The sequence below is a fragment of the Euprymna scolopes genome, chromosome 12 (assembly GCF_053919585.1).
Source record: "Euprymna scolopes isolate OS-2025 chromosome 12, ASM5391958v1, whole genome shotgun sequence".
NCBI lineage: Eukaryota > Metazoa > Mollusca > Cephalopoda > Sepiida > Sepiolidae > Euprymna > Euprymna scolopes.
In genome coordinates this window covers 79619115-79643227 of record NC_136493.1, presented here as the reverse complement: position 1 = coordinate 79643227, position 24113 = coordinate 79619115, and the positions used below count along the sequence as shown (strand labels likewise).

At 34.0% G+C, this 24113-nt stretch overlaps 1 protein-coding gene across 1 annotated transcript in view; it reads right to left on the bottom strand.

Moving 5' to 3' along the window:
• The window catches only part of LOC145291074 (ATP-dependent translocase ABCB1-like), a 290243-nt gene that overhangs the window by 244896 nt on the left and 21234 nt on the right, over positions 1 to 24113 (bottom strand). The window contains exons 12-18 of the mRNA XM_080136587.1: positions 23480 to 23623; positions 22299 to 22400; positions 15462 to 15539; positions 15066 to 15149; positions 12690 to 12893; positions 10420 to 10520; positions 4063 to 4203 (exon numbers count right to left, since the gene is read on the bottom strand). Coding sequence (XP_079992713.1) covers positions 4063 to 4203; positions 10420 to 10520; positions 12690 to 12893; positions 15066 to 15149; positions 15462 to 15539; positions 22299 to 22400; positions 23480 to 23623 — 854 coding nt within the window. The remainder of the gene's footprint in view (positions 1 to 4062; positions 4204 to 10419; positions 10521 to 12689; positions 12894 to 15065; positions 15150 to 15461; positions 15540 to 22298; positions 22401 to 23479; positions 23624 to 24113) is intronic.

Here is a 24113-nt window from a genome sequence, read left to right as displayed (position 1 = left end):
CCTCTTTTTTAGTTATTTTACTATTGTTTACACAGGTGGTTGAGAGGGGAACTGGTGTTTTTTCCCGATATTTTCTGAATCATATTCCATACAGTTTTGTCTTTGGTGGTGTTATTGATTTTAGACACAAAATTCTTCCATGATTCCCTTTTGGCTTCGTTTATTGTTCGGCGTGCTTTAGCCCTGCATATTTTAAAGTTGTTTAAATTCTGAGTAGTTGGTTGATTGTTGAATTTTCTTAATGCAGTACATCGTAGCCTGATAGCCTTTTTACAGTCATTATTAAACCAGGGACGATTATACTTGGTTGATGATTTTGTTTTAGGAATACATTCTTCTGCTATTGAGATAATGGTATCTGTAAAGTGAGTGATTGGGTCTTTCTCACATTTTTCAGGTAGGAGTTTGTGTTTGCATAGTAATTTGAATTCATTCCAGTTAGCTTTTTTAAGGTTCCAACGAGGAATTTTTGAGATTATTTCAGGACCAAAATGTTCTAAAGTTATTGGGAAGTGGTCACTTCCACAGGTATCTATATGCACTGTCCAATTGTAATCTATAAAGATACTAGGATCACTTATAGAGAGGTCAATTGCTGAGGACGAATTTGTAGCGGAGTGAATAAACGTTGGTTTTTTGTTGTTATGTATGCATAGATTGTTGTTGTTGATAATATTTTCTATAGTGATTCTTTTTCTATCTGTGTTTGAGCATCCCCAACTAACATTATGACTATTAAAATCGCCTAATAATAAGAAGGGGCGAGGGAGTTGGTTGATGAGTTTTTCTATTTCGGTTTCATCTATGGGGTCGTTTGGAGGCAGATAAATGGAGCAAATTGTGACCGTTCTATGTAGGGTGGCTGTGACAGCAATTGCCTGTAAGTTAGTTTGTAGATTTATTTGGCTTTGTGCCGTGTTTTTGTTAATGAGAATGGATGTTCCTCCTGAAGCTCTATTTGGGTTATTTGTTGTATAGTTGTATTCAGTAAAACTTTGAAGATTGATATTTTCAGATGGTTTTAAAAAGGTTTCTTGTAGGCATATTATTGTGGGACATAGATCGGATATCAGTAGAAGTAATTCATTCCGGTTGGCTTTTATACCTCTGCAATTCCATTGGATTATTTTGTTGGCCATAGTTTAGATTTTATGTATTTGATTTCCCTTTTGTCTTGGGAATAGGGGTGTTTTCTTTTTTATGGGGGTTTAGAAGTTTTGTCTTCTATTTCCATTGTTTCCAAGGAGGTTTTAAATTTATTTTGGTCTGTAGTTCTTGTATTTGAATCATTGGACTGTTTCATGTGCGTTTGAGCACTTGTGAGCTTTTTATCATTGGTAGATTCGGTTTCTGTTTCCATGGCTTCTGGTTCTTTGTGTTCAATTGGTTTGTTAGCTTTTATGCTTGATTTATCTCTGCTTTTAGATGTTGAGCGAGATCGTGATTTGGTTTTTGTGGGGCTGGTTTTCTTTGAGGAATTTTTCCCATTTATTGTTCTTGTCTGTTCGGATGTTTTTGGAGAATCTTTATTTTTTTGCTTGTTGTTATCTGTTTTTATATTAGAACTCTTGTGGGGGATTAAGGGACTCTCCTTATTGTTGGTATTCTGCTCTTCAGAGTTCTCGATCTCCAATATCTTAAAGCTATTGGAGAGGGGAATTTGTGGGTTTATTTGTAGTTTTTGTTTAGTTAAGTTTGGTTCTGGTTTGTTTTTTTGGATTTGTTTCTGGTCTACTGGGTGTGGCGTTTGGACTTTTGGTTCCAGTGAGTTTTTTTTCATTTCTTCAATTGTATTTATCAATATTTTGATTTGGTTGGTGAGGTCTTGGATTTTAATATCGAGGTTTGTTGTGCAATAATTGTCATTGTGTTTATTTGTGTTGGGAATATTCTTTTTGGTTATTTCGGAATATTTAGCTGTTATTGCCTTTTTCCTCGCTTCTGAGTAGGTGATGTTTAATGAGTGTTTAATTTTAACAATTTCTTTTTTTTTTCCAGATTTCACAGTCTTTGGAGTAGGCACTGTGATTTTCTGTACAATTGGCACATTTATAAGTTTTTTGACAGTTGATATGATTGTCGTTTTCTCCACACCTTCCACAAACTGGCTGGCGTGTACATCGGTCCCGATGATGACCAAACTTTTGACATTTAAAGCAACGCAGTTGGTTGGGGATGTATGGTTCGACTCTTAGTTTCTCATAGGCTATTTTTATTTCTTGTGGAATTTTTTGTTGGTAAAAGGTTAATATATATGAGTGTGTGTTTATCATTTCTCCATTTTTTTTAATTTGAATTCTTCTGACATCCGTTACATTTTGTTCTTTTAGATTTGAACGGATTTCGTCGATGGAGCAAAGTGAAAGTTCAGGGCTTTTCACAACTCCTTTGCATATGTTTAGTGTTTTGTGAGGGTACGTTTTTATTTTTATATTGTCAAAATGTTTCCATTTTAAAAGTTCATCTGCCTGTGTTTTGGTAAGAATTTCTATCAAAAGATTACCATTTCTTAATTTTTTCACTAGTTTAGGTTTGACCCTTTCTGATAGTATTTTTTCTATCTTGAAGGGGGAGAGTTTGGTTAAAAGCACTTCTCCAATTGATTCCATTACTATGAAGTTTGGATAGTTATCCGATTCCTCATTCGTGTCACTGTCCGAACTGTCTAAAAATCTTTTTTTACTTGGGTTTTTATAACTCATATTGGGTTCGTTTTTTTTTTAATTCATCATCCCTGCTCCCCACCCACCTTGGAGCCCTACTTGGGATGCGCACAGGGGGGAAGCCCATTCGCCCTGGCTACAACAGGGTTACAGGTATGATATACTTGTACATAATGTAGGCTTTGAGCACTCGTGTATCTTAATTTCTCCCATCCAAGTAAAATATGGGAAAGATCAGAGAAAAACATCCATGTCTAGTCCTTGTTCACTATATACAATTGACCCTCAGCCACCGCTTTCACCACTTGTTTGGGGATCAGTATTGATGGGGAAGTGTTGTGTATTATTTAGATTTGGTGTAGATTGTATGCGTATAAGTGGTGAGCTAGACGTGACCAGCCGATTGATCGGATCGGGCCTCTCCGATCGCCCGTCTGGCCCAGTACGAGGCCAAAGTGGAGTGTTGCAACTGATACCTTTATTTCCCTAGGTATCAGTTGCTCAGCCACCAGGATCCTTTTCGTAGACATTACGGGATGCCACCTACGGCCAACAGGTGGCCCCATTGAGGGACTTTTACTCTCTGCAAGGGGGCAGTCAGTGTATTCTAATGCCCCTCTGACGGGGTTGGGAAGTAGAAAAAAAAAAAAAAAAAAAAAAAAAAAAAAAGGGAAGGGGGCTGTTGTTTTTGTTTTTGCAGAACATAATTAAGTTTTACAAAAGAGAATAGGAAACAAAAACGGAAAATCGATGTAGGTGCATTTCGTCTCAGGAAGCCAATAGACAGCCTGATCTGGTAGCACCAGGATGCTGGGTTAAACAGAATCAAGAGGGAAAGGTAACAAAATGCCAAGGTCTTATGTATGGCATGAAAAGAAACTGGAATCTTAGGAAGATCTCCATTCAAGTAAATATAGAAGCAACCGGATTGAAAAGAATTTAAAAGACTAACAAATATACTCAGTAAACCAAGTGCAACAAAGATATAAACAATTGCACTTTAAGGGACGGTTAGAATCTCGGTTGGAATGTATGAGGTAGCATGTGAATGTCTAACATCAGGTAGAATGTCCCATCCCTAGCTAGAACAAAATGAGCGACTTGTTCACTATTTCATAGTAGCATGCATTAAACCATTCTTTGAGTATATTTTCGTCAGATATCTCTAGAAAATAATTGTGCCACGAAATAGATGAATAATTCGAGGTTTTACGGTTTTTATAGCTTGTTGCACCAGACTTGCATGAGATGTCTAAAGAATTTTATCGTTCCGGTAGCAAAGGAAATTGTCAGTTTCAACTCAGAACTTATAAGTTGAATTTAATTCACATGGGAAACGGTGTTTACATTGGGGTTAGTAACATCTGTTAAAAGGGAAATGTAACTAACTAATACTTACATAAAAACTCCTTCGACATCCATTTCACATTCAGAAATTAAATGAGCACCAAGATAGAAACAAGCGGCATAGGCAAAGAAGATCAATGACTGCGAAACAGAAAACGCCAAGCCGATAATGTTGGCCATTTTGAGAGCTTTACTGAAAGAGGAAAAATTTGATTTAACAGATTAATATAGTTTGTGTAAAGCATTGTTTAGTGTGTATAAAGGAAATTTACGGAGTTGTAACGAATAAGCCTGAACTGAAGCAAATTAAAACAATGGAGTTTAATGCAATATGTTTTTATATTACATCGTATTTCTGCTGTATTTAAAAGAATGAAGACACACTGATATATGACACTATATTGTTGATGGATTGTTAGGGAAAGATGCATTCACAAGAATTCCATAGTTAATTATTCTCGGATCCAAATCGTCAAACGATACACTTTTAAGTTGTTATATGATGATTTGACCATCTGAAAGCACCTAGGGCGGTATTGTCTCTAGCCACGCTCCAAGGGCGTTTTATTCAGCCATTGTCGAATCACTGAATTTACCTAACTTTGGTTTAATTTGATTACAACTGTAACCTTTCGTCGAAAAGGACCTTTCAAATATTTAACATTTTTTTTGGACAATTGATCAAGTTTGTGGTTTCTTCCCATGCAGGTGCTTGGTGTCAAGTTCATATTTTTTTTTTTTTAATTCATTTTTATTGGCATATTTGATAATTTCGTATTTTTTTTTTTGTCCAAACAAAAAGGAGGGTGGATCTGTAAATTCACCCTTGTCCGTTCGCACTTTTCTCAATAACTAAACCTTGGAATTTTTTTTAAATTTTGCACAAACATTAAACATAAGAGTCAAAAAGTAACAGAACGGATTTTTCTGAGAAAACGCTGGTTGCCCCATGTTAAAAGAGTCTAAAATTGACACTTATGCTTAAAAAAAAAAAAAAAAAAAAAAAAAAAATGATGCCTTGATTTTTATAAAACTTTCACAAAAGTTGTAACTGATTTCTATATAATTTTGTCTTTATACTTTGCGATAACTCTTGGGTGTGCCTCAGGGGCTCTTTCAGGGCTACCCCCCCCAAAAAAAAACACATTGTCCAAAATTTTCTGTGTGTCTATCTAGCAGTTTTGCATGGTGCTGAATTTAAATAAGTTAAGGCCTTGGGGACTTTGGGGGCTAAATGGGGGGGGGATGATGGACTTAGTCATTTCTTTTTGTATGGTGCAGAACTCAAATTTACATATGTAAAAGCCTAAAACTGCACCGCTTGTTTATTTTCACCAAGATTTGACGTCCCCTGGGGACTTTTTGGGACAAAATGGGGGGGGGGGGAAATGCTAAACTTGGTCATTTTTTTTATGCCTCGTTCATTGTGCACTCATGCATGCTCCATTTGCTTTTTTTCTTGCAAATATTAAAAGGATTTCTCGGTACACACTGGCCTGGATACTTAACTTACTTTCATCAGTGCGGTTCGATGGAAGTACAGTATAACATTTCTAAAGAAACATTTATAAAGAAAAACGAAAGTCAAAGCATGCTTATAACAGAAAAGATCGAATAACTTGTGCAAGTGGGTAGATAAGTTGTAAACAAGCCATAAAGGATTTACAAAGGAAATAAAGCAAGATTTTAGTCTGTAAGAAAAAGTTACAAAAATAATGTGAAGTTTTGAATATTTGATATTCGCTTATATGTGTACAAATATGCCGCATACATCAGAAACTATTGTTAAAAAGGAAACGCTTAACATTCCGTTTAATTGAAACAAATGTTAGTACTATATATCAATGAAGAAAGAAAATTACGATATAAAAATATATACTAATATAGATTTATTCAATCAGGGTGATACATCAATTAGGAGTGAGAACTATACCATAGTATTTCGAAGCTTAATGCTTCTCATCAGCAGAGGAGAGAAGATGTTAGGTAACATAACAAGGATGCGACGTCTAGCGATGATTACATTAGGAGCGGAATAATTGTGCAGTGATAAATAAAATATTGAGACTGCTTGGGGTGAGAGAACTAAAACGGACATAGGAGTATTGCTTTTATTATATAATGAAGGTAGGTGTATAGCATAACTGCCATGGTGGGTTTAATATATGTGGACAATATGCGTGATTAAACTCTCGGGAGTAGATATGGTAAGTTAATTGAAGAAAGATACTTATTTAATATGTATTAATGCATTATAGCTATGAAAGGGGTTTACTTGAAATAGGGGCTTATACTATAAACAGATGGTAGAATAAGAGATAAAAAATACAAAGGAGAATGGAATAAATAAAAAAAAATGTAATTCTAGAGTAAAGGTATAAAAATACAAGGTTATGAAATGCAGGAAAATAAAAATGGGTATAGAAAAAACAAGTGTAAAATTATAAAAAACCAAGTGAAAAAATGAAATAAAATGAAAATACGACAGAATATTCAGTAGAATAAAGTTCTTAAAAGGCAGAGAGGTTTTACAAAAGGGCCAAGTAATCTATATATCTATAAAAGTGAAAGTGTCTGTGTGTGCATACACATTTCCCTACGCAATAACTGTCAATTTTCAGTCTAGACTCGAAATTTGATATACAAGGTATTGAGATTTGGGAAAATCTGTAATCCGTTTTCGACCAGAAATTTGGCTGTTAAGGAGTACAAATTCAACGATTTGACCTTTGAGAACTCTACCAAACTCCTCCGCCAATTTTGGGTATAAAAAACTGAAATTTTAGATATAGGTTCCTTGGACATGGATCTAACTTGATTTGAGCCCAAAACAAATGTTAAGGGGTCATAATAGGGGTCAAAGTTTTAATATATTTTATCTCTGCGGTCTACCAAATTACTCTGACAGTTTCGGATCTAAACATTTTAAATTTGACATAAAGGGTATTCAGAGATAGGGCAAGCTTTTATATCGGTTTGGGTCGAAAATTTGAGCTACCAATATATAAATGTATGTATGTTTGCATGTCTACCTAAAAATTTCCACAGAGGCGACGGATTTTCACAAGATCAGTATCGTTTTGAAGCTCGACCGTTCAGACGACAAATACTGAAAAATTGGCTAAAAACATTTCACCCTCAACTGGGCACTTTTCCACAGAGAAGGGTCGGTTTTTTCGCCGATATTTTCGAAAGTCATCTTTTTTCGATTGTCTAGCCTTAATTTAAACCTACGTCACTTCCGGTTTGACGGTGGTCGTAGCAGTAAAGACGTCACGTTTTTTCCCCCGTTCTTTTCCTCCTTCACGGTACAGGTTAGAGTCTGCTTTCCTACTATCACTTTTTTTTGTTCAGCATACACCTCCAAACAGCCGGGCAACGCCGGTAACCCATGCTAGTTTTATACGTACTTCTAGGAGTAATTCTTGATTATAGATAAGCGGAAACCAAAATGTTGGGAATAAAATTTAACAGTTCGGAATTGAACCAAATGAGGATAGGCAGTTGGAGAAGTGAAGACACAGGACTATAAAATATCAGTAGTCAAGTGAAAATGAGGAACGAATGAGGGAAGAGTAGGGGGAAGATTAAAGTCACTAGTAAAGGGAGGCGATGGAGCTTAAAGTTTAAGCTGGTTTAGTTCGGGGAAGGGGGTTAGTTATAGATTTTTTTTTTTTTCAGTGTGGCCATTGAGGTCAGATGTGTTGGTAGTAACGGTGAGAATTATCTGCTGTAATTAAAATCTATATCAGGTTAGAATGGGCCAAATCTATCAATATTTAATGTTGAATTTGTATAAAGAAATGGTAATTATAGGGAGTCTATTTGTAGGGGAAGTTAAGTTCTAGCAGGGGGGGGGAACAAGAGTGTTTTTTCAGATATTAGGATTAAGTTTTTTTTGGGGGGGGGCAGCGGTTACAGATAAATTAAAATTTTAGGCTTGAAGTGAAGAAAAAGGAGTTATGAGTAAAAGCTGTCTATGAGGTGTATTTGAAAATTTGATAAGGATGACTATATAAAGAGGATATATAGGGATATTTCGTTACTATTGCATATCAATATTGGTTTGGATAGGGTGGTTGTTGGATAGGTTCAATAAGAAAAGGGACAGGTGTTTTCAACGGTGGTTTGAGTGTTCTGGTGATAATGCAGTCGTTAAAAAAAAAAAAAAAAAAAAAAAAAATGAATGCAGTGATGGAGAGAGTGAATGGGAGAGAATCCCTATAGCAGAGGTTTAGTAGGATAATAGACAAAATGGAGGTTGTATAAATGAGGAGTACACTGGTTGAATTACCTTCAAAAAGAAAAAGGGAGGGATTATCCAGTGTCAAATACAGAGTGCTAGATTGGGCATGTAAGAGGTTAACTAACCGTTGACTGCAATGGAAAGGAATTGTAAAAAGGAAGGCAGGTAAGGTTTGAACTCAGGGGGTTACAGTTATTAGTTCTGGTTTAGAGGAGGTTTATTGGCAGAGTTTAGGGCGTTTCCATACTTAAATTTTCTTTTATGTCTGCATGTGGGTATTATTTCCGATTTAGAATATTTAATTTTTCTTGTGCTTTTATAATCACTGTGGCCTCTGTATTGCAGAGAAGGCAGTATTGTGTATATAAACTCCAAAACAATTTGTTGAGCTTTGCATTATCCCAATAAGTCTCATTATACGGGTTTCGTCATCTAAGACTCAGAGTGGCTGAATCTAGCGAGACCCCATGGTAATAAGCCTAAACCTGTTACTGCTCACCCATCTTGCACGACTGTTTGGATGTATCGCGATTTACTTAGATGTTGATTGTTTTTGTTATACGTTTTAAATGAATTCAATTATTTATGAAAGGGCATTTTTACCTAAATGCGAGCTGGGAATAATTTTCCCTTTAACCAATTTGGTACCCCCACATGGGGAGTGGTGTGTGTGTGTATATATATATATATATACACACACACACACACACACACACACACACACACACAGGGATTCGTTGCGTCATCCATTAAGATAAAGTTAGATTATTATTTTTTTTTTAAATTTAGTTTGCAAAGCTATTCAAGTGTTTCCCCTGATTTGTGATTTGGCGAGTTAATTGCAAATTATAGCTAATGACGATTAAAACTGAATTTCATCACAAATTAGCACATCCATGAAGACTCATACCTTAAACATCAAATTTTTATTTTTGTAGTTTAATTTGTTTAAATGCAAATAAATTGAGAAATTAATTATTAAAACTATTTTTCTTTTGCTCTACTCCCATGCTACAGTGAAGGTCTGCACACTCACAGGCTCAGGTGAAGGTCGGCTTTACAGGTATCATCGTGTAAAGTTTGCCATGAGCATATATCCAATCCACCCAAACTACCATACCCTCATCTGACTCTGGATTTGTGCAATGCACCCTCCCCCACTGTTATGTATTCATTTAATATCGTGTCCACATAATAGGGGTGGGGGGATTGAATTTTTTGTCATCAAAAAGAATTGAAAAAAAAATTATAATAGTTCAATCTACCATGTAAAAAAATGCATTTGTTTTATTTGAACGTTTCGGAAAAATTGTAATTTTTTAATTTTTCATCAGGAAAATACAATATACATTTTTTGTACCCTTTCCAAATTTCAAAACCGTGGTAATACTTTCACTTAATTCACATACACACCAGAGCACAAAACTACTGGAACCAGACAAAAAAAATGTCAGTCTCCGATAAAGACTGAAGACTACCGTTAAGTAACATAAAAGGAATTAAAATATCGTATTTTCCTCATGAAGCGTTGTACGACTCGAAAATTAATTTGAGGAAAATATGTATTTTTAAAAAATCTGCACTGACTGGTCTCTGAACGGTTTAAAATTTCAGTTGATTCAAACATTTGCTATTAAATTTAATTTTTACTATGTTATACTATGCATATAGTAAATAAAATTTTAACTTAATGGGTTTATAAAAAGCCGGAGAAAGTTGATTTCATTGGAAATAAGATTTAAGATAACAATTGCTATGTGAAAGAAAAAAAAGCAGACATCTGGCAGACGGAGTTGAGCAAGAGAGCCAAAGAAAAATGAAGACAGACATGCCCTGCTTATGTATACACACACAAGTCAGTTACCGTTATTAGCGCATAAAATGTGGTTATAGACTTGTTACTCTTTGCTAGTTTTTTTTAGTCGATAACTAATAATCAAAACGAGGTTTCTTTTTAATGATTCCAAAGACTCAAATGTTCTTAAATATTTTAAGATGTCGAAGTTTACTAAAGCTAGAACCCTAGTTGCAGGCTTGACTTTGGAGGTGGCGATAAAAAGGCAGCATTTGTTTAAATTAAATTATGTAAACACAGATGGTGGCCTTAGTGAGTGGACCTGCACTGCTTCCGAGCTAAGTAACAAAAACAAACGAGAACGTTACCTTTTAGGAGCGATGAGGGTTGCAACATAAGAATCCAGAATCTTCTGTTCAATTGTTAGCACAGCGACTGTACGAATATTTTCAATAGCTTCAATGGCAATCTGAAATTTAAGTTTTTTTTTTTTTAATCCAGTTTGACACCGAGGAGAAAGGGTAGATATAATTCCAGTTTGATAGGAATGCGGGTAGCTGGAAATCAGACTATAAATGGTGATCATTGAACGTTTGTATCTGCCCAAAATAGAGTCGGACATTACAAAGTAGATTTCAACCAAAATGACATTTCTTCTCCTTTACTCTTGTTCACTCCAAACACCGCATAGACGTAAGGGGCTATTATTTCGGATCATGTCTACCAGGCGACTATGGGAAGTTAGGTGTTCACATTACATTTAAATTTTTGTATGTTCATACATCCATGGAAGCACAAAACAGACGGAATTCCAGAGTCTAGCAAACTGAGGAAGAAACTATTAGAGTAAAACGCTCTCCGACAACTAGAAACCTTAATGAAGGCGTGAGATTTTGCTGCTTGTCGGGTGGGAGGGGCATGCACGTCGAGAAGGTCCAAGTGCCATGAGTTAATCAGAACATTCCATTCAACTACTTGTAAAACAAGCAGAAATGCAACATTGCAGAGACGAGATAAAGGTTGGAGCTCGACCTATTAGATTTGAAACTCTTTTGGACCATCTAAGAGAAAGATATTTGTGGTAGATGCACCACCTCAAATTAATCAAACCCGAGAGAATCCTTGGGTATGCTATGAAAATTGACCTCAAACATGCTGATGGCTATGAGGCCAAAGAACCCATTTTTCATGAAAGTTGGCCTCTACATTCATGAAATTAGAATCAACCTTGATGATTGAGATATATAGAAATCACACACACACGGCATAATCACGTTGATACACCAGTTCTCGTCAGATCATTGAATTAAGCAACGTTGAGCCTGGTTAGTAACAGATGGGTGACCATTTGGGAATTCCAGACGCTGTATGTGCTCTCTACTTATCTCTGCATTTGTTTCCAGTCGTCTTGTACAAACACTTCACTTGCAACTGATATTTAACAATGTTGACTCCAGAGAGATGTGGTTGAAGTTTGCGCACCTCCTGCCACAAAAATTTTACATGCAGGCACCCCTTCGTGGGTATCTATAGTTTGTCACAGACTAAAGGAGCCCTTATATATGTGTGTGTGTGTGTGTGTGTGCAATTTGGTGAAAAAGAAACTAACCAAAGTGCTCGATTCTAAAGAAAATGTCAATATAAGAGCGAAATCTTTATAGGTGTTACAGAAGATCTGAAAATATTGTACTATCAGTTTCAAATCCAACACAAAAGAGGACCAGTCTCTGGTCGCTTACGTCAGTCTGTTTAACCTATTTATAAACAGAGGCTGAAGAGAGTGCAATCAGAGACTGGTCTCTTATGTAGGATTTGAAACAAACTGTACCAATGTTCTGTAACATGCACACTCACGCATGCAAGTTTGATTTATTTGTTACAAACTTTTCAAAAATTTGTAATAGCTTCGTAAAAAAGGAAATTATTAAACTTGAAAAATTTTAGCTTATAAACTTTATAAAGGGAGTCACCGCTTAGAAAGGCCTAAAGACCATTTGAGGATAAGGGTTAACAAATTCAAGGTTGTTAGTGAGAATGTAGTGATCGGTAGTGGTCGAAATTGGGACGGTTCAAGAAGAACATGTTTGCATTGTACTTAAAGACAACCATGCTGTAGTCAGCTGGAAAGCAGCACTGCAGTACAGAGTTCTATGGAGGAGCAGTTCTGAGACGCTTTGTTCATGGGATTTGTTTCGATTTAGGCCCAGATAGAGTGAGGGATATTGTTACCATTGGTTGTAGCTAGATTAGTTTTTGTTGTGAATGCTTTACAGAGCGGGAGATGGGGATAGCGATTAAAACTCAGTTGAGCACTTTCCATGACAATGGCCCAGAAAGACTTGCATCGTCTCTTGTGAGAAAGAGGTGACATAGGGCAGAAAATGACATCACCTACTAGATTTCAAAGCTGTATTTGAAGAACCCTGTCAAAACAGAAAAGTGATGCCCCCCCCCCAAGCTGTGACAATACTATTTTAGGACGTATTTGGCTCTCTGAACAGCCAACATCGCATTTGTAGAGGAATGCATGTTAAAAAAAAAAAAAAAAAAAAAAAAAAAAGGTGCAATGTGCAAAGCAAAGAAAAAAAAAGGATAGGGGCAAAGCGAGCAAAAATTCTTTAACATTAAATTTACAAACCTTGCCAGATTGTTCTAATGCTTCGTTACTTTTTCCCACTGATCCCGACATGAGCCGGAATTCCAGAAATCCTCCAAGAGCGATAAAGGGACCAAATGCAAGAATAAGAAATGTAAGTTTCCATCCATAGTAAAATCCAATAACAAGAGCTGTTCCGATATTGGCCAAACTTTGTAAGAAGGAACCGAGTCTTACTCCAGTTGCCTGAAAGAAAATGGATTTTAATTTTTATTAATTCAAATTATGAATTTCTAACAAAACAAACATTTGGTTTATTTTTTTTTTTACTACACACTAAACTGCTTAATGGTTTGTTTCACTAATTAAGATGTTCAGTTATCCATAACCAAATAATTTTCAAACAAATTTTAAACATTGTCATCGAGGCAACAGAATTCACATAAATTATCAACCTTCAATCTTCATAAATCGTTTGCTACTTAACCGTTGTGAACAATAGGCCATGTCTATTGATGGGTATAGTGTTCAGAATTCTGAATACATCAGTTAAAAAGTAATTTTTATAAATTAAAAAAACTTAAAGTGAATAATTGTATTTGGATTCTTCAGACTGCCCATATTGAATGTTATTTGCATAACATTTCGGTCAATGTACTCTCAGAACTTCAGGTGCATCTTTTAGAACTCTGGAATCTGCACAGAATTTCGAATTGAACCCTTTATTTAATCCATAGGAGTAGCATGCACTTTTTTGTCAGTCCTGACTGGGTAAAAGTTCTAATTCGCAATTACATTTTGAGTGTTGCTTGTACTGAGAAATGAACCTTCGACCGCAGAAGAGTTTCATTTACTGAATTTTACCAAGTACTTTATCCACTATACCACAGGTCTGCTGACTGTAAGAATCTGTGTCATGAAAATAACACTCTAGACAAAAACTGTTCGAAGAATACAAAAATCAATCCCCATCTCAAAGTTCAGAAACGGTCAATAAGTCTTTAAAATTGCTACTTAATATTTGTTCTCTCAAATTAATATTTTTGAGAAAACATTTGTTATACTTTTTCTTACATCTTAGATGCAAAAATACTTGTCTGTGTAGTTTCATATAGATTGTAAATGTTTTGATGGTTGTCTCTGAAACAGAAAAGTTACTTATTAAAGACTTAAAGGAATGCTATGGAAAGTAAGGTCTGAGCATGAATACTATCAAGACCAAAATGATCATTGGTTGTAGTGCTATCAAACAATATTCATTCACCGTCTTCAACTTTCTTTACTCAACCTCCACACTTTTCCCATGCCGATAAACAATGTTACCATTGATAAAATACAAAAAGTTTCTGAAACTCAGAATTCAATTTGTTATCCGGTGTTTTGGATATTAAGAGTACATCTGAATTAGTAAGTGAAAATTTCTATGACAGAATAAAGATTTAAAAAATTAAATATTCAACAAGATGAAATCTAAAGTTAAGAATGCAGTCTAAACACTACACAATAGTTGGCAAAAATCATTGCCAAGTTTTCTTTGCTATGCAAGATATCTTGTATATAAATTAGTCAAAATTAGCCCCGTCACGTAGAAATTCTAAGAAAAGGTAAGTTCTACGATTTAGAGAAGCAAAAGTTATAAACATTTAGACAATTATTCACAAGGTTTCAAAATCATTTTCTTATAAGCGAAAAAATTATATATATATTATATATATATATATATATATATATATCACGTCAAAATGAATTTATGAATTCATAAATATTTTAGTATTACAAAGTGAATTTCATACAGTTTCCGCCACTAAAACTATTTGATGGATTTATTCGGAAAGTTCTAACCAATCTGTTGATCAATGGCAGCTTTTCGTAAATGACATCGAATTGAGTCGGTGGAAGAAGCAACAAAAGACCTGTGTGATGGTTTTAAGTTCCTATTCGCTTGTTTCCCCATGATGAATACACATTTGATATTACTGTCCCCAACTAAAAAAAAAAAGTAACAATTTACACGCATACCGATTCTAGCCCAAAAGCAGAGAAAATGCTTTGATGTATTTTTAAAAAATCCATTATGCTATGAAATTTAAAATTTTGTAGATATCCCTTATATTCATAATTTAAGTATGAATTAGGACTATTCTTGACAATTGGAGATCTTTGCAGATAATCTTTAAAACGGACGAAGGCATTAAAGTTATAATTATGGGGATTTACCGATTTTTTTTTAAATTTTGGATGCAAAATAAAACAATGAAATATATAAAAAAAAAAAATATCTGCAGGGTCACTCAAAGGTAAATTAAAGTGACCTACAAATTAGTCCACATTAAAAAACAAGAAAATAAGCAAAAACGAATGTAATGATCACTCATAACAGCGTTTTGTGAAGGGAAAAAGGTTTTCTTCTAAACTCACGCCTTGGACTTGTGAAGCATCCACTGCTAATCGGGTACACAACACACCGGTACCATTCTTCTCTTCATCAAACCAGGCTATTTCCTGAAATTGAATAAAAAAAATTCATAAAATGTGTCGCAATGTTTCATCCTTGTAACTGTTTTACAAGTACTTTGAGGGAATGTACTCCAATGAAATCATAGCAAGCATGTTGCTTCGACATACATACTCTAGACTAATCTGACAAGCAAAATCCCAGGCCAAAGTCAGCTCACTAAAGGGGATGGAAGTGAACAAAGGCCAAAGTCAGCTCACGAAATAGGTGTGTGTGTGGGGGGGGGTTCAAGGCCAATGTCAGTTGTCTAACATACCAGAATATAACAGACAATGAATTAATTATTTGTAATCACTTACCTGTCGTAAAATGGCTTGAAACGATTTTTGGCGTAGTCGTAATGTTAAAGTCTCGCCCGAAATTCCAAACATCGTTACCTGCGAGAATAACGTTTATAATTAAAAACACTTCGTCTGTAATAGAAAAATCTTTTATTGGAACTGGTTAAGATCCTTTAAGAATGTATTTTGTAAAATCATAGCACACAACTTTAAGAAAAAACCCGTTTAGACATCTATAGAGCTTTTATCAAAAAACAAATACAAAATTAAAGGACTACAAGGACAAAGAATGTTGAAAACGACCAAGCGAACCCAATTATTTACTTCATCACTTACCACAAAAATACATACACACGTATACGAGAGGTGATTTTATTGTGATTTAAGTATTTTAGGTTAAGAAAATTTTGTTTTCATTTTTTAAATTTCAAGGGGAGCCAATTCAAGTTATTAAAGTTTCTAACTTTTAATGACTAGCAGGCCTCCCAACGTTGCCCAGTCGTAAAATATATTTAATTATATTTTAACTTGTGCAAATTTTGTATTATAGAGCCAATTCTCTGTCGAATATTTTATTAAAAAACAGAAGCCCCCAAAACTAAAACCATATTCAAATGTTCAGATATTTTTTTATTTTTAGTTTAGCGTTTTACTTTTACCAGTACCATATGTGAAACTGAATTTTCTCCCCTTAGAATTTTCCAAAAATGAAGACAAAAATGTCTTCCAAACCTCAAATACACAAATGCCGTGATTTGATAGACCAGTCATACGATTTGAACCGCAAGCACGAGTTACTTTTTAAATACAGTCTGAACGTGTAAGAGTTGTGTAAAAAAAAAAAAATAAATAAAACCCGATGTTTTTTTTTATCTCGAGGATTCATATAGAGGTTCACTCAACTTGTTCACTGATGGAGAACAAGAAAACAGGCAATCAACTTTATAATCTTCAGAACTAATTAAAATGTAAATACATAACAGTGTATATATATATATATATATATATATATATATATATATATATATGAAGAGAAAAACATGTACATATATCCCAATCAATTGCAGAAATCTTAAATTTCCAATCTGTAGTGGAATGAGTAAATGTTTGATAACATTTAATGTTATTTTCCTTTAACTGCAAAAAACCAACTAGATTGTTATGACAAATCACATTACCTGAGAACCCATTATTCAAACTTTTCGGCCTAACAAGTAACATGAATTGGGGGATTAATACATTGAAGACATTGCTAAGGCTGCTGCAAAGACAATCTTTACTGTGGTAGAAAATTATTCACACCAGAGAACATTCTATATATTTACAAAGTCACAATTCGCCGATGCATGGAGTATTGTTGTCACATCTGGGTTGGTGCACCTACCACTAGTCTTGTTCTTGAAAAAAAATCTTAGCTCGCATCCCGGTGTCTGTTTTACAAGTACTTTAAAGAAATGTGTTTGGATGAACTAGTCATGAGATTTTTATATCTCCATGAAAAAAAAACTTCCAAGAAAATCCTTTCATAAAGTATCTATTAGGCCGAAAGTTTAAGGTAAGTAGATATTTTCAGAAAAGAAACATTTTGGGAGTTCTTAATTTCTAACTAACTTAGTAATTTTTTTTTATATAATTTTATCAAGAATTCTTCATAAGTTTTGGTTTCAGTTATAGCTGAAGGAACTAAAGTTTATCTATATAATTATAAAACTAAAATGACCTTGTAACGGATGTTGTAACCCAACATCTGGTTTATGACTTCCAGTTGTGCGGGCGTACATAAATAATCAATGCGACAATAAAACGTATCGTTTTACTGTGTACGTTTTCAGCATCTCAATTGTTTTTATTTTTGCGTTTAAATTATCCAAATTGTTAATACTTTCTGCATTTTTTTTTTACATCGTTCATTTCCCTATTACGTTTAAGTTATTTTAACAATTTTCTTACAAAGAAATCTACATTAACCCGTTGACACCCATAAGAGCATTTTACAACAGTAATTTACCCACCACCTTCATTTTTAATTTATTCTCCATTTTTTAATACACCTTTTTTAATAAACATTCATACATTTTCTTCTACACTACCAACATGAATAAATAACCCCGAAAATATGTGTTTTTTATTTGTGTTACAAATAATCAACACGATAATAAAATGTATTGTTTTACGGTGTACGTTTTCAGTGTCCCAATTATTTTTTTTTTTGTGTTTAGATTAAAAGATATCAAAATTTGAATTTAACTTCAAGTATTATGGTATCTGTTCAGTGCACATTTACCTATAAGTATGGCAAACCACTTATAATTCAATGGCTGTAAGTTTGTTTGTTTTTTCAAAAATAAACAAGTATAAACAGAACGACTCCTAGAAATCTATATTTTTTCATTTTAATACTGTCATAGAAATGTTTGTTAGGTCACAAGAAACTATTCTTTACATCACAAGTGTCACGCTCATACATTAATTCCATAGCTAATATAATATACTGACCCAACGGGTCACGGGTAGTATAGTTATTTTAATCCATGCAGATTTTATATATATCATATTTAAGTATATTTTACGACTGAACTATGCAGCACCCTTCTACTTGCTTGCTTAGACAAATACTTTTCAGTTTTAACAAAAAAGAGCTGCAATAATATCAAGGCATCTCCATGTATGCTGACCATCCATAATATCAATATGTTACATATAAGTTCCATGTGGAATTTCCACAGGTGCCGCTAGTTTTTATTAAATGAATAAAATCATTTTAAATATTTCTTCTGAAACATTTCGTGATATATACCTTTTTTCACAGACTTTCTCTTCATTTTTTTTTGGTGGTATTAACGGTCCTCCTTGTTAAACCTCTTGTTGATTGTTGTAAAGTTTGCATCTAAGGTGTAATGGGCTCAAATTTTGAAGAATTTGCTCATGAAAATCGATTTTTAGAATAAATACGTTTATATATATATATATATATATATAGTGATGGGACGATTCCAATGTTTTTCCGATTCCGATACAATTTCCGATTTTTTATAAATCTAATTATTTAACTAAGATTGTTATTTCCCCCGGTTTTCGTAAAAACATGTTAAATATGCAGATTTTCTGCAACGTCAAAATACACTTGTGGAGAGTGATATCGATTTTAGCTTTACTGGTATTTTAAAATTAATAATTACCAGCAATGGAAGATTTTACTTCGAACAAACTCAAATAAAAACAAAGAGAATTTAAAAAATTGTTTTGTCATCGGAAAATAGGCATCCATTTTTCCGATTCCTGATTAATCGTCCCAACATTATATATACTTCTTACTTCAATAACTGATAACATTGAAATACGCCAATAAATAATGATTATATATACACACACACAACTTGCTCCAAGGGTGGGGTTATGTTTAAAGTTTTCCTACTTTGACATTACAACCTTTAGTTAGACTAATACAAATCTAATGTCTACAATTGCAGCCTCACATCCAAAGTTATAAAGAATATATTCTTTATGTACGATTTGAAAGAGAAACAACCACTTTCCAAAAGTAACAGGTTCGTTCCAGGATATGGGTTAGAGTCATAGTTGGTATTGGTTTTTAGGTCCGCATAGAATGGAGAAAATGCAAGAGTGGATAGACGATACTCGGCGTTATTTATTGTTCTGTTTAGTTTGTTGTATTCTAACTAGGCAGTGTGTGCGTTTTATTAGGTCTTACTTTTCCATTGTTTTACATGCAAATTTTAAATCCTCAGCATACAAGGATATTGAATTTTCTTGTCAACCTGAGATATATATATATATATATATATATATATATATATATACACACACACACATTATTCTTACCTCAATTACTCATAACACTGAAATACGCCCAAAACAAAGATATTTAAAGTTTTCCTATTTAACTTTTGACATTACAACCTTTATAGTTAGACTAATACAAATCTAATGTCTACAATTGCAGCCTCAGATCCAAAGTTATTAAGAATCTGTATTCTTTATGTACGATTTAAAAGAGAAACAACCACTTTCCTAAAGTAACAGGTTCGTTCCAGGATATGGGTTAGAGTTATAGTTGGTATTGGTTTTTAGGTCCGCATAGAATGGAGAAAATGCAAGAGTGGATGGACGAGGCTTTGCGTTATTTACAGTTCTGTTTAGTTTTTCACATAGGCGTCACCACTTATCAAGACCCAGAGACCACGCGAGGATAAGAGTTAAAGAGTGTACAGTAGTCAATTGGACAATATAGTAATCGATAGTAATGGAAATTCGGTAAATTTATTAACTTAAGTGGAACGGCTCATCAAAAACTTGTTTACGTTTGACTTGAAAACAACCATATTGTAGTCAGCTGGAAAGCAGAAGACAGTTCCACAGACGTGCAGTTCTAAGAAGCTTTGTTCATGGAATCTACGTTTAGGTACAGATAAAGAGTGGGGGGGAATTATTGGTAGTGTTTTCAGCTAAACGAGTGTTTGTGAAAGTTTGGCGAGAGGGGACCATAGATTGAAGCTCCGTCGAGCACTTGCCATAAAAATAATGATAAAGCAAAGACAAACTAGCAACATCTCTTCTGTGAGATAGAGGTTGCAGGGAAGAGAAAAGGACATCTCCTATGAGGCTACGAAGTCTATCTTGAACTATCAAGGCAGGATAAGCCCTTTCTAGCAGCTCCTGCCCAGATGTGGCAACAGTATTCCATCCTTGGACGTAACTGGCTCATATAGATAGAGAATTGCATCAGTAGTGAGATCTACTGGATCGATAGAAGGATCCCACCATTTTTCCAGCGGCCTTGGCAACGGATTTGAGGAGTTCCATTTGAGAGCAGGAGTAAAGGTCAAGCCCAGAAGCTTGTCAAAACATGGGGCCTCCTCAAGACGAGTGCTATTCATTTCAATTGATGCCAGATGGGGATCCGAGCATTGATCATGTAAAGATAAAAGCTTGGTTTTAGATGCATTAAAAGTAACCAGCCACTCCTTTCCCCATTGTACCACATGTCCAAGATCAGGAGAGCAAATCGGAGAGAAATTGGTCGTTTACGGTCTTAGATGTGCTACCATAGATGGTAATGTCATCAGCATAATTGTCTATGAATGATGTAAGGATGTGATCTAGATTCTAACCAGGCAGTGTTTTTTTTAGGTCTTACTTTTCCATTGTTTTACATCTAAGTTTTAAATCCTCAGCATACAAGGATATGATGTGGTCAAGCGGTTAACACAAACTGATGACCTGAGTGTTCAAAGTTTGAATCTGGTTCATTGCACACACACACACACACACACACAAAAAAAAAAAAAAAAAAAAAAAAAAAAATCACTTTCACTTAGAATGTTGGCAACCTTCTAGTGGTCCCAATCGTAAGTACCCAATATACTTCTAGAAAGAAGCCAGACTAGAAAAATATTGAGGAAACCAATGTGAACAATTAGAATCTTCGGGTTCATACAATACGGTTATCATTATATAACCTCTCTCTCCTGTAAAACAATAAAAGAAACTCCCTATGCAATATTTCTAAGACATAAATGAAAAGCAACAAACTGTACGGAATCTTAATGCACTCCTGCTTTAACATGAAAGCCGTCACTAAATGTGACGTTAATTCTAACAACTTAATACATTTCTGTACATTGCTTGAACAACTTTCACCAACGTCTCGTTTGCCCTTAGTTTATATGCAAAGCCCACGAGACAACCGCATTTGAAATGCTCAAAATCTTTTTCCAACTCCACAAAAGCAAAACATGGGTCTTCCTTTTACTTGTCTTGCATTCGCCTCAGGATAAATATGACACCAGTCGTACTTTTCCAAGGCACAAAATTAAACTGCATTTCTTTCACCTGACTTATTTGTTGCTTAATTATTCTCTCAATCATTTTCACGATCTTATCCAATTTTTCATCTCTGTTATTAGATTTAATATTTAAAAAGAATTTGGAAAGTTACATTCCATTACCCTATAGTTAAATTCAAATAGTTATAAATTTATGATTTTGTAGAGGTAGTGTTTTAGCCCAAAATTATTTTAAAGCTAAAAATAATTTCCTATTTGACAATTTAAATGCTGTCAAAATCCTTTTAAATTTCGAAGGGTCACAAAGTAATTCATTTTTTGATTAAACTACTAAAAGATTAAAATGGTGAGCTGGTTTGGCAAGGAACCGAAATGCATTCCGATTGATTCAATAATTTAAAAAATAGTTTTAGTACTGTATACCAAAATATTTTTAATTGAGAGTAAATAAAAATATAATTCACGTAGAAGTGAGAAACGACATTAAAATGTTTCTATTAAAAGATGAAGCCTGTCTGGATAACAATTACAAATATTTAGTTTAGTAACTCCCTTTACGGTTAGGTAGTTTAAGTTTTCAAACTAATATATGAAATTATATATATATATATATATATATATATATAGTGTTTTTTGATTTTTTAGCGATATGTTTTGAATGAATTCAATTATTTACGAAAGTGCATTTTTACCTAAATGCGAGTTGGGAATAATTTTCCTTTTAACCAATTTGGTACCTCCACATGGGGAGCGATATATATATATATTATTTTTAAAATATAATTATCCACCGACAGATTCAGCCACTGATGAGTCGTAGACGACGAAACACGTGTCAGTGGATAATAATATTTTAAATATTTTAAAATATATATATATGAGATCTGATTATTCAGCATTGTACAGAGGTAAGAGCGATTTATTTTATCTGACGACACGGGATGAAATTTCCGTATCTCACTGGCTGGGTAAAATCAAATATAGATTTAAGAGATTAAATGCTTAGTAGATGTTATTTCGAAAATCTGATAGACATAAGATAGCTCACCTGTGTAAAGTTTCCGATGGCAGCAACAACACCAATTACCACAAACAGAATCACATACAAATTGATATCATCTTGTCGCAGCTCAAGAGGCAGAATGAAAACCTAAAAACAGATAGGTTTTTTTTTTCATTGCATAATTTACGTTTCCTTGATTTTCATCGAATTTTTAGTGACAAATACAAAATCTGTATTATGAGAGATAAATAATGTTATAGCTCTACAAGAGAATGTTTCCACTGAAGGAGACAAAAAAATCTGCAATATAAAGTAAAGAGATTTTGCTATTGCATGGCATATCAACCAATTTTGAACATATTTAATGCAGACATTACATTTTATATAATTTATTGAATGCAAACTTGTCTTGCTCATAGCATAGTAAGTGGGTAATAACTGTAGCTGTTTACCATGCATGAGTTTGAAATTTTTTTAATAGATTTTTAGTCGCGTGTAAGCGACTAAGTCACTCCATCGGTTGGTCTGTATGTAACACTTATGCTTGGCCTTTTTAGTTAAGATTAAAGGTCTGTTAATAGATGCTGTTCTTATCTTTTTAAGCTTTTCTTGGCCTTTTGGCCAAGAAAAAAAAGTGTAGTATCTGTTCTTACTACATGCTGTACTTATGTTTGTAACTTTGTGATATAAAGTGAGGGATCACTTTTGTATTAATCTAATGTAAAATGATCACCCACTTTACAACCAGTCAGTCTCAAAGCCATTCAAGTCATTCTCCAGATCATTCAAGTTGTTTTTGAAGGATTCCTGTTATTTTTTAAGCATTCAAGTCATTCAATTCATCCCTAAGTTCATTAAAGTCATTCTAAGTCATTTACTTTTTATTTAAGTCATTTCAGCCCATTTTTCGGTCATTTTAGTTTATCTTTAAGAATTTCATGTCAATCCTACATTCATTCATTCATTCATTCATTACACGAGAGCATATGACTAATGGCTATCGGCCTTGTTAAATTAAAATGAAATCTAAATGTATATCACTTCTAAAAGTTTTATATTAAAAATACAAAACAACGGAGTAAGGAAAACCGAATATAAATAAAATGGATAAAAATACATGGAAAAATGTTAAATTTACAACAAAATGTATTATAGTTCCAAAGTAAGAAAAATGAACAGTTCTTTTTTTTAGCGAATGTTAAAAAAATCTAGTGAAATAAACTTACGGCGATAATTTTACTGAAAATCACTGCAAATGCAGGATTCATGGCTCCGGTGCAAATGGCGCCCAAACAACCCAAAACAATGAAGTACCATTCAGAGGCGTTCAGTTTTATCACACGCATTATACTTGCAGGCGGCACATCTTCCTAAAAGAGGAAAATTAGAGCAGGTCAGTTTATAAGATGCGTCAAGTCAGAGTTAAAAAAAAAAAAAGAAAGCTTTACAACTTAACCCTTTTATAGAGACGTGAGAATATTTTATCCAATTTTATTAAACTAAGCAACACATTTAACATCAAAATTAATAAAGTTGCTTCCGAAATATTTTTTATTGGTTTATAATTATTTTATCCGGTTCACATGAACATGTGGCACAATGGATAAGAGTAAAAAAAAATCAGTTTTGAATAATTCTCTGAAGGTTAATGGTTCAATCCTCACGACAAGCAATACTAAAAATAAGACAATTTATAAAAATTCTACCCGGTTACGGCTGAGGAAATGAGAACAATCTACCTCCGTAGATTAAAGAATTCAATTGTAAATTTCATGTAGATTCCGCGATTTGAAGATGCAGGTCAAAGATTACATCGGCCGAAACTTTGAGAATAACATTCAAGACTAGAAACGAAATTCG